Source organism: Sceloporus undulatus, chromosome 3, assembly GCF_019175285.1.
Source record: "Sceloporus undulatus isolate JIND9_A2432 ecotype Alabama chromosome 3, SceUnd_v1.1, whole genome shotgun sequence".
NCBI lineage: Eukaryota > Metazoa > Chordata > Lepidosauria > Squamata > Phrynosomatidae > Sceloporus > Sceloporus undulatus.
In genome coordinates, this window is record NC_056524.1 from 236,432,705 (window position 1) to 236,444,837 (window position 12,133).

Consider the following 12,133-nt stretch of genomic DNA (forward strand, 5'->3'; position numbering starts at 1 on the left):
TGAGCCCCATTCATTTAAATGGGGCTCAAGCATAGATGGAATTCCCTTTACGCTGGGGGGGAAGTGTCTGGAACAGATCCCCCACGTAAAGGAAGGGCAGACTGTACTTAAATGAGAGCTCAGTCCAGAACAGTATCACTCTGGAAGAATGGCAGCAGAGTGATAGGCATGGTGGGAGTTCTTTCAGTGATCTCGTGGCCCATTAGGAGCTGTTTCATTGGAAAGAAGTGGGGCTATATCTAGGTAGTGTTGTCCAGCCAAAAATAAACTGATGTACAAGGAGTTACTGGATGTCTTCTCCTTGTGCAACAGCTTAAAAAGGACTTGCTTCAGTAACACCTAGTTACTTTTAAATTAGGCACCCTCTCTCATATTTGTCCTCTTCTGAAGCATGGCTCCAGCCCAGTATCCTTTGGTACATTAGGTAACTCTGAACCTCTATTCTACTGTAATATATACAAAGTGAAAAGAGAAGAAGACATTGCTAGAGCAGTGAGTAAGAGACCGCTGTGCCCCTGTACAAATACTGGAAGAGCCTGAAACCATTTTTTTCTGGACTACAAATATACTAGGAATTTTGTGAGCTTTGGATTTGTTTGGGCAGGTTCAGATTTTACCGAGCTTTGCTGATTGCTTCTGCAGCCCCATTACTTTTGCTCGGCTTATTCATTTTAAAATTTAAAAAATGTTATTGTCTAGACTTGTCAAATTTTAGTATTCTCTCTTCCAGAGGAAACTCATTCAGCAGAGGAGAATGTAGAAGGGGAAATATGAAAGAATATCCGACTTTGTCAAAGGCCAGTTGAATTTGAAAGCCTTCGACTTTACACCAGTTGAATTTCATAGAATCATGCTGTGTATTGGTTTTATAAAAAGAATTGCACAAAGATATGTATATCTATAGTGAGTATATGCATAGATATCTTGATCACTTGCTTCCATTGTATCCAAGGGAGCTTACAACTTGGCACAAAATCAAGCTATTAAAACATTGATCACAACTGTTCCTAAAGTGCATGATAATGATTTTAAAACCAGCTCAAATAGGAACAAGTATCACATATTAAAAAGAAAATATCATGGTATAAAAATATTCAGTTCAGTTGGTTCAGTTCAGAGTTCCATTGAGGGAATAGAGAATCAAGCAGATGAGTTAAGTCAGAGTTCTGTTCAGGGAAGTGAAGAGAAATTGAGTGGGGAATAGTCTGCAACTGTTGAATTACTGTAACCATGCTAACTTTGAAACTATTCTACATAAGCTACATTCTTCATACTTGCCATTAAATAAAGCTAAGGTTTGTTTGTGGCAAAAGAAGCCACTGCCTGAATGAATTCACAACCATATAGACACATAGAACATGCTACCAAAGATATAAGACGTATAAGAGGAAGATGCTGGGGACCCTAGCCCTTATACATTTAGGGAAAGTGTATAAAGGGTGGATGCTGGGCAGGTATCATTGATGAGGGGTCTTTAAATGTCTCTGAGATGAAAGGTAACCTCAAAGCATAGACAGGAAACTCCTTGTGATAGACAAGAAGCCCCTTATGATAGCATCTCTTATGACTGTTGAAGTTGTGTATTCTTGCATGGGAAGGAGAATAAATAACCTACATGGTCCCTTCCAACTTGGTCATTAAATGATTTTATGAGCTCACTAGTCATGCAATGGTCAATTAGCTCTCCAAACTTTAAGTTAAAACTGAGAGGTCAACATGTGCATTGTATTTGCAAAATAATTGGTTGTAGTAGACTGTTGTGAGCCACTTTGATTGTTTTAACAAAAAGCGGGGTATAAATAAATGTTTTATTATTTATTATTTATTAGAGACAACACTACCACAAATTCTCAGTAAGTGCAAATGTGTGTGCAACATGGTGTCCTAACAAGAATACAGCCAAAATATCCATGAATGAAAAGTTGTAGGAGCATTTATCTTTTCCCCAGTGAAAAGTCATTGGGGGTGAAAAACAATTTTCAGTGGAAAAATGCATAGCTTTACAAAGCTCCCCTTTAATACACACCAGACTTCTATTGTAATTTTCAGCTTCAATTTGCGGCTTTATCAAATTTTTGGGGAAAGCCACCGTTAGGTGTTTGTTTATAAATATGAAAAAAAAAGTCTGCCCCTACTTTTCTAAGGAAGACATACACTGGCAAGTTACTCAAAAATGAAACATAAATATAAGTGTATAGGAGAAAAATCCTGAGAAAAAAGCAGAGAAAAATTGTTTATTCAATTTTGTTTGGCAACCAAACACAATGCTGGGTTTTTTGCCAAAAATATGGGAAACTCCTTTGGTTTTAAATGGTCTACAGGTCTGGCAATGTACAATAAAATTAAAAAGGAATTGTACCCTAATTGCTCATACAAAGTGACCTCATAACTCTTCAAAGTTCCTGCTGTAATTTTAGATATAGTTTTAAATATTCTTTTTTAAAAAACCAAAACTTGAGGAAATTTTTCTTGGGGCCACTCTGAGACAAATTCACAATATATATATACTCACCAACCACATCAGCAACAATTTTCTTAGAAGACATTGGCCGGCCTCCAGTGTTACAGGTGCATTCGCCACTGCTTGGTATTCATGCCCCCTGAAAACCCACTAAATCCCCATTTGAACCTACCTTAACAGCCACCAGCTACACTGAGGTTGCATCTGCACAGTAGAAATAATCCAGGCTCAATGCTATGGAATTCTGGGAATGGTAGTTTGTTGCAGCACCAGAGTTTTCTGACATAGTGCCAAAACACTTAGGTACCACTTTAACTGCCCTGGCTCAATGCTAGGGATTTCTGGGAATTGTAGCCTGACATTTAGCCCTCTCTATGGGAGAGCTCTGGTACCACAACAAACTACAGTTCCCAGAATTCTCTAGCACTGAGCCAGGGCAGCTAAAGCGGTCTCAAACTAGATTATTTCTGCAGTGTGTTTTGGACCAGAGAAGGCTAAATGTTTCACAAAACTACAGTTCTCAGAATTCCATAGCATTGAGCCATGGCACTTAAAGTGGTGTCAGCATAGATTATTTCTGCATTGCAGATGCAACCTGAGAAATGGAGGTCTGTTTTACTGATTGAGGTGTAGCAGGATGACTTTTCAGTCAACTCCTGCCAGTGATGGCTAGTGCGACATTACCTCATGATGCCAGAGATCACTAGCAGGACCCTGATCACCAGGAGAAAAGACCTCTATTGCTCAGCATGGCTACTAACTATAAAAGGAGGGGGGGTCAACTCAGGGGATGATATGTAGTTACTCATTCATAACTATGTCTGTGATGTATAATTTTGGCATTTGTCTTTGTGGAGTATGTGATCAAAGGAGGAGGCTAAAGACCAGCTATAGAAAGTTATTTCTCCTGTATGTTTTATGCAGTGAACTCTTTCATCATCTTTCCATCAATAGTGATGGTAGCATATTTGCAGTATGTTAATTCAGTTGTACTTTAGGTGCATGAATTGAGAAAAGCCAAAACTGGCTATGTTTCAAATTATGATGGTCAGGATATCACTGAAATCTTAATCAAAAAGTCTTGTTTCAAGTGAAGCAGAAAATAGTTGTACAGCAGTATTCTGTTCTACAACACTGGATCTTCCAAACAGGCTGAATTTTAAGTGTTTGACAACAAAGGATATTAAAGCAGCGACAACTGCATAGGCAGACCCCATAGCAAATGATCCAGCAAAAATCCCTAGAAAATTCCCCACAGACTGAAAGAAGGCAGCAGCGTCAAAAGCATTGGGATTCTCCTTGGGACTGTAAATTGATATCGAACTGAAAGGAAGACCAAAGAGAGAGAGAGAGAGAGAGAGAGAGAGAGAGAGAGAGAGAAATAATGAATTCAATCACATAGCACAGAGACTGAAATCAAGAGCTTAAAAATGTACTTTATTGAGGACTCACGATTGCTCCTCAGGGCTCCCAGCAGATTGGAAAGTCATGGGGAAGATGAAATAAGGGTTTATGTTTTAAAGCAATACTGTGAGCCACTGTCATTTCCTGCTTGTCAGTAAACACTTTTTTTGCACCCCAAGCGTCATAAAGTGTATTATTTTCAAGCCAACTAGACATTAAAACATGTGAGGTATGTAAGAAATTTATGGGCAAGATAGATAACTTTGAATTATTTATTGGCCATATGTCTTCAGAACTGTTATACCTTCACAAATATTCCTGATAAAAAGGCCACTTTTATAGCTTGCTCACAAATGGGCAGTACAAATCATGGTATGCACAAAATCTGCACTAGTGATCTTGTCATAAACCATTATAGTTGTTCCATTCACTAGCTTTACCCTTCATAAACAGAATTGTGAGCATGTCAACCGCCTCACAATATGAAGCCCCAGGGAAACACAAACCAAACATTTCCTTGCAGAAAAGAAAACAAATGCCTCTGCCAGAGGTCCTATTTTTTTATCCAAGCTTTTGGTGCCTGACATCAAGATTATATTCTTATGGGAAATTAATGCTGTGCTGTGGTAGGAAGATGATCTACTTAAAACATTTTCAAGAGCATCAGAATTCCTGTTCATCAGTAGACACTCAATACTCAAATAATAATACTAATAATACTGCCAAGTTGGCTTGCTCTTTTTTTTTTTTGTTATAACATAAAACGTAAGAGATATGCAATAGCCTCAACCTTCCCAAATACTAATTAAGAAACATTTCAGATTTCTACGGCCCTTTTTCTTTTAGCACGTTAAACCTTTGCCACTGACTGTCACAGAGTGTTTGGTACAGGATTCTCAAAAGCAGTTTGTATTGCTAGAACATACTTGGTGTCTCAAACATTTACGTTTTAGATTTATTGAGAACTGATTTTAATATTTTATGCTTATGAATCTTAAGAACTTGTCAGCCTGACAAACTCATTAGCAACTAGCTGTAAGAGATGCAGCTTTATTTTAAAAGAAGCTGTGCACTATTGTGTGTGTGTGTGTGTTTACGCAGAAGTCAGCCATATTGAATTCAATGGCCTTCCTCTCAGGTGATTGTGCATAAAAGTAATGCCTTAAAGGATTTGTAATTCATAAGATGATTAAAACTTAATTTAAAAATTATTATTGGCATGTGGTTGCTTATGCTTCTTCATCTGTCATGAATGATCACAGTTGGATGGAGTCATCCATGAAAATACTTCCCATTATATTATTACAGGAAATTAATATCTTGCAATAATAATAATAATAATAATAATAATAATAATAATAATAATAATAATAAAAAATTTTATTTGTATACCGCTTTCCCACAGATCAAAGCCGTTTACAGCCGTAGAAAACCAATTACAACCATAAAAAAAGTTACAAAACATCTCTAGATAAAATCCAATTATACAAATTTAAAACACAATCATACAGCAAGGTAAGGCAGGGAATCAATGGCATCAACATACACAGTGGGGACAGTGGTGTATGGCCCATTTGATAAGGAATATTAGGTGCTGGGGGGAGAACCAATCACAATGATAGGCAAATTAGACCTAATATGTTAGGTATCACATTTAAATTTTCCTAAAAGTTCTGTTCTACTTTACCCCATATAGTCATAGCAGCTTACAGAAGGTTTTCTGAATATTAATGGGACAATTCTAAGTCTGTCTTCAAAATGACTTCTTAAGGGTTTGTGCTGCAGATATTGCCACTGTCTTTTTGACTTACACAAGGAGTGCACATTGAAACCAGCCAGCACTGAAAAATATGTCCCTATAGCAGCAGTCTTCACAGATGCTGAATTACCTGGAATCCACTTACTAAATTGATGGGGAATTGCACAGGGAGCCTCCAAAATGCTGTAAGCAGCTGCCAGGAATATGTGATGTTGGTAGTTCATTCATGTGGTAAGCAGATTTCAAATGTTATACTCCCTGTGTAAATTGCCACTATAGAGAAATGTTTCCCAATAGCCTCTATTTGGAGCTGTATGAGTGGAATCAATGTACAAGCATGCTCACATGTATTCAACTGCTTGCACATGACCTAAGGTAGGGTTTAAGGACCAAATGTTTCCATAGTGACACAAAGGGGGGAATGTTATATGGTCTTCTAAGGTTCCTTCCACTATTCTGTTTAGTCCTGTTAGAAGGCCAAAATCATATGATAGAAGCTCTGATTTGGATGCTGTAGTTGAGACAGGTCCAGTGGATGTAACCACAGTGTCAGCTTGTGCCATATTATTGGATAAGTTTCAATTTGTGCAGCCGAAGGATGTGGATAGGATCCTTGGAGAAGTGACAGCTACCATGTGCATTCTGGATCCTTACCCTTCCTGGCTAGAGGGAGACTGGCCAAGTGGGTAAAGGGAGTGGTGAATGCTTCACTGCAGCAAAACAAATTTCCATCTTGCCTAAATGAAGCTGTGGTGAAGCCGCTACTGAAAAAGACTTCCCAGGATCCCACCATCCTTGATAACTATCGGCCAGTCTCTAATATTTCATTCTTGGGTAAGGTTCTTGAGCGAGTGGTGGCCTCCCAGCTCTAGGAATTTCTGGATGAAACGTATTATCTAGATTCATTTAAATCTGCCTTCAGGCTTGGCTATGGCACAAAGCTTTGGTTGCCTTGGTGGATGACCTTCACAATGAACTGGACAGGGGGAGTGTATCCCTGTTGGTCCTGTTAGGACTCTCAGTGGCTTTCAATACCATTGACTATTATATCTTTCTGAGCGACCTTTCTGGTATGTTACCACTGTTATGCTGTGGTTCTGGTCTTTCTTGGAGGGGCAGACCCAGAAGGTAGTGTTGGGGAACTCCTGTTCGACTTCATGGCTGCTGGCCTTCAGGACCCACAGGGTTCTGTTTTGTCTCCCATCTTGTTTAACATCTACATGAAACCACTGAGAGAGGTCATCTGGACTTTTGGGGTCCGGTGTCATCGGTATGTGGATGACACCCAACTCTATCTCTCCTTTCTATCTGACTCTAAGGAAGCCATTTCTGTACTGAACCAGTGTCTGTTGTCAGTAATGGACTGGATGAGGGCAAACAAATTGAAGATTAATCCAGACGAGACAGAGGTGCTCCTGGTCAGTCATAAGGCAGATCAGGGAATTGGGGCTGTGCTTGAGTAGGATGGGGTTATACTCCCCCTGAAATCTCAAGCTTGAAGCTTGGATGTGCTCCTGGACTCAATTCTGAGCCTGGATGCCCAGGTTTCAGCAGTGACCAAGAGTGCATTTGCACAATTAAAACGTGTGCACCAGCTATGCTGATTCCTTGAGATGTCAGATCTGGCTACAGTGACAGATAATAATAATAATAAAAAATTTTTTTGTATACCGCCCTTCCTACGATCAGGGCGGTGAACAACAATCAAAACAATACAATACAGTGCAATATCAAAAGGAAAAAAAAAACTATCAAAACCAACAATACAAATACAAAACCATTAAAAACAATATTAAAAACCCCATCAGCCAGCTACCCTTGCTGTCAGAGGGGGGAGGCTAACTGGGGTTTGTATTGGGGAAGGCAGATCGAAACAAGAGGGTTTTCAACTCCCTCTTAAACTGGGCCAGGGAGGCGGCCGAGCGGAGCTCAATGGGCAGCGTGTTCCAGAGGGTTGGGGCGACGATGGAATATAATCTCCTTGTAGTGGAGACTAGTCTAGCCCCAGGGACCCTCAATAGTTGCTGCCCAGATGTTCTGAGGGTGCGGGGCGGAATGTATGGGGAGAGACGGTCCTCAAGATAACCTGGGCCCAAGCCATGTAGATGCTTTGGTTACATCCCCTTTGAATAACTGAAACGCGCTCTACGTGGGGCTGTCTTTGGAAACTGTTTGGAAACTTCAGCGGGTCCAAAATGCCGTAGCTAGAATGCTGACCAGAGCCAGTTACAGGAAATGTATAACACCTGTATTGAAACAGCTTCACTGGCTACCAGTTTGTTTCCAAGCACAATTCAAAGTGTTGGTTATGACCTATAAAGCCCTACACAGCTTAGGTCCAGACTATTTAAGAGACCCTATCTCCCCATATGAACCACCTAGAGCCCTAAGATCCTCAGGACAAGGCTTTCTCTCAGTCCCACCACCATCTCAGGCTTACTAGGTGAGAACATGAGAGAGAGCCTTCTCAGTGGCTGCTTCCACCCTGTGGAATTCCCTTCCATTGGCAACTAGGCTGGCCCCCTCATTGCTGGCCTTTCATCATCAGGCGAAGACATTTTTATTTAAACAGGCCCTTTGAAATCTTGCAGGCTTGGTTTTGGGATGAGGGGGTTGGTTTTAGATTATTATTTTTAACTTTGTATGTTTTAAATTTTATATTTGTAATTTTTAATATTATTTACTATTTCAATTGTATAATTTCAAGTGTTGTTTTAATGTGTTTTATATATGTTGTTAGCCACCTTGGGTCCCACTTTGGGAGAAAGATGGGATAAAAATAAAATAAAATAAAATAATAAAGGAACTTATAATATAGTTCATTCCCATATGAGTGTTGCCCAGCAGAGGAACTAAAGCAATGTTTCCATCATAACACACCATGGTATGGGATACAGCCAAACAAGAAGAAAATGACTGGAAGAAAACAATGAATACTTGTCAGGATGGCAATATGTCCCTCACAGTACCACAGGCAGTATATTACATTTTCTGGGGCATGAAATGGAGAGTGAAGTTGCACTCATATCCTGGTAGTGAGCTTCCACAAGGGAACTGATTGATCCTTCTGAGAAAACAGGATACTGCACTAGATTGGCCTTCAGTCTGATCTAACACATCTTTTCTTGTGTTTTTGTACTGGGATAAATATTTATCTTTCTAGAGGGCCTTTTCTGCTGTGGAGCTACAGGTATGGAATACTGTCGCCACAGAGTCTAGACTGGCTCCAAAGTTACTGTCACTCCAGTGGCAGGTAAAAGCATGGCTGTTTGCTAAAGCTTTGTTTTTATACAAATCTACACATGTGAATCAAGAGCCAAAATGGTGTAGTGGTTTGAGCATTGGACTGTGACTCTGGAGACCAGGGTTCAAATCTTGGCCCAACCATGGAAACCCACTGGGTGACCTTGGGAAAGTCACACTCTTTCAGGCTCAGAGGAAGGAAAAGGCAAACCCCCTCTGAAGAAACTTGCCAAGAAATTGTGATTGGTTTGCTTTAGGATTGCCATAAGTTGGAAATAACTTGAAGGAACACGACAACAACAACAACATACTTGAATGTTTCTAAATAACTGTAAACTATTTTAATCAGTTTCATTCTTTACTCTTTAATATATAGCAGAAGAAGCAATTCTTAATTCTTTAATGTATATCAGAAGAAGCAATATGTGGTTGAATGGATCCACAGATTCCCCAGTGTTGGGGGATGAATATTTCCTTGACCTCATGTGAGGGTTCAAATAGCTACTCCCAGTAGCTGGTGAGAAGCGTTCTCTCTATCCCAAATGCTACTCTTATGGCCATGGAGGAAGAGAGGGGCGGTCAGCATCTACTGGATTCAATACATCCCTTGCCACTGCCGTTCCCCTTTCCTTGTGTATTGTGTCTTTTTAGATTGTAAGCAAGAGGGGAGGGAACTGTCAAACAACAAATAGTTAGCCACCCTGGGAGCCATTTTGGCTGAAAGGCAGGGTATAAATAATCTACATAAATAAATAAATAAATAAATAAATACTCCCCCGCTGCAAGTTGAAGTGTCAAACAGAGGCAGTAAACACCTTTTGTTACCACTTCTAGTTTCTCTAATGGGCACCACCCCACCTTCCCAAATGAAAAGATGGCTTTTCCCAGCATTCTTGACTGGGAAAACTGCAAGAAAAACTAAATAACAAACTGCTAATGTAGATAGCAAATTGTGCTATAATCTATTATTGAAATGTGAGGATTTTTGAGACCCAGCAGAACAACTTTCTATGTCTATGTAATTGTTTTTAAATGGTGCAATTTTCCTTGATGCTGCTACAAAGCAAGAAACACTAAAATGAATAGAAATCAAAAGAAAGTCACAATTCATTCATCTAAAGTACCTTGTGCATTTTCAAGTGCTTAAGAAGTGCAAAACACCTGTGGTGGGTCCTACATAATGCAGTTATAAGAAAGATCAGAGCACTGAAAATAGCTGTGCCTGTTTAAGGAATAAAGAAAAAATCATTTGAAGCCAAAATGAACAAATAGCTGCCAAGTGATAGGATGGCTGGCAAAGCCTGTTTCACTAAAAATGTGGTTGGTCTAGAGGGAGGCTATTGTTTACCATGAAAGCACATTCTTTGCATTCAGGGTAAGAAAAATGCACATCAGGATCGATGCACATTGGTCCCGTTGTCCATTAGTCCTATTATGCCTCAGTCACCAATGTGCATCAGGCACTTTGCAGGCTCTTCTATGTAGTAACATAACATCAGTCTTCTACTGGATATGGACACATTATGCAACTGTGCACTTCTAATTCTCACATATCTAAGTCCACTTATGAAGACATAAGTCCCTGACAAATACCTAGGTACCTGAAATATCCTACAGGCAGGAGATCCTGTCTGTTCTTGGAAGCTAGGCAGGATTAGCCCTGGTTAGTACTTGTATGGGAGAACGCCAATGAATATCTCAGTAGCTTCTTTCTCCTTGGTGGTTCAAATGTAGGCAAGGAAATGTTTAACCCTTCATACCACTTTTCTGTTCTCAGTTGTGCTCTTCTAAAGTGGCCTTTTCTAGCTTGTGTAAATGTAGAAAAGGATTCTCCTTTTTTCCAGGAAAATTTTCACAACTTTGCTCAGGCAGTTAAAGCACATGTGAGAGTGTCACAGTTCTGTGTTCCCTACCACTGCTCCCTGCCCTACCTGTGTGTAGGCAAACCTAATGTGACTCTTTTATGCGGCAGGGAATTCTGATTATAGCAAGATTTCCCTTTATGTTGAACACGTCCCATATGCCTATGTTCACTTCACAAGGATACCAAAATGCACAACCAGGAGGAGGTGTAGTAAATGTGCATATAAATTTGTTGTTGTTGTTGTTGTTGTTGTTGTTGTTGTGTGCCTTCAAATTGTTTCTGACTTATGGTGACCCTGAAGTGACATTATCATGAGGTTTTCTTTTACAAAAATAAGGTTTTAATTTAATTATTTCCCTTTGTTGTATAGCAACTGGGAAATTTCGTTTTTTAAGAGCATATAACTATAGCATAAAAGGGATGCAGTGGCTTAGTGGTTAAGATGCAAATTCTGATGATTGGAAGATTGGAAGGTTGGCAATTTGAGGCCCGAATGCCACATGATGGGGTGAGCTCCTGTCACTAGTCCCAACTTCTGTCAGCCTAGCAGTTTGAAATCATGCAATTGCAAGTAAATAAATAAATAGGTACTTAGGGAAGGTAACAGCATTCAGTGCAGTCATGCTGGCCACATGACCACCGGAGTCATCTTCAGACAACACTATCTTTTCGGCTTAGTAATGGAGATGAGCACTACTCCCTATAGTCAGTTACAACTGTACATTCATATCAAGGGACAACCTTTACAATTGAAAACAGGTATACATCAGTTAACAACAAAGTATTTCTATGCCTGCCCTGTGTCCCATTTCTTTCTTGATCCTCAATCTAGCTGGGAATTTTTCAGGAGAAGCAGCACTGGGAGACTGGTAAAAGAGGGCTGGGGAAATACAGACTTGTGCTGTCAGAGTGCAGCAGTATGTCTGCAGTAAACCAGGCAATAAAGCTTGCGATGGGAGAGAATGAGATTATTCTCTAGGCAATTCTATTGTACAGTGGTCCCTTCTTTTACGTGGGGGATCTGTTCTGGACCCCCCTGTGTAAAGAAATTTGAAGTAATGGGGCTCATGCTTGTGGCGGCATGGTGGTGTGGTGGCATGTGCATGCCATTGGTGAGTGCACTTTTGCTCCTTCTGGCACGTGGCACTGTTTTTTCTGCCCCTGCTTTCAATGTATGCAGAAAGCATATAATGTGCCCGTGTATGACGCGGGCGCACTGTACTTTACTTTGTGTGCCTCCCTATAACAGGCAAATTAAACAACAGGTAACTCCATAATTCCATATTGAATATGTGTGAATAGCAAAACAGAGAGAAAAGAGGAAGGCAGATAAGCCAGCTTCACCAGCTACTCCCAGCACGTTCTTTTGAAAAAGGAATAATAGAATCATAGAATCATAGAG

At 40.0% G+C, this 12,133-nt stretch overlaps 1 protein-coding gene across 1 annotated transcript in view; it reads right to left on the reverse strand.

The window, feature by feature from the left end:
* Nucleotides 1-3,381: 3,381 nt before the first annotated feature.
* Nucleotides 3,382-12,133, reverse strand: part of SLC9A9 (solute carrier family 9 member A9) — a 187,990-nt gene continuing 179,238 nt past the window's right edge. Inside the window, exon 7 of the mRNA XM_042460581.1 lies at nucleotides 3,382-3,784. Within this exon, the coding sequence (XP_042316515.1) occupies nucleotides 3,529-3,784 (256 nt within the window). The 3' untranslated portion in view covers nucleotides 3,382-3,528. The remainder of the gene's footprint in view (nucleotides 3,785-12,133) is intronic.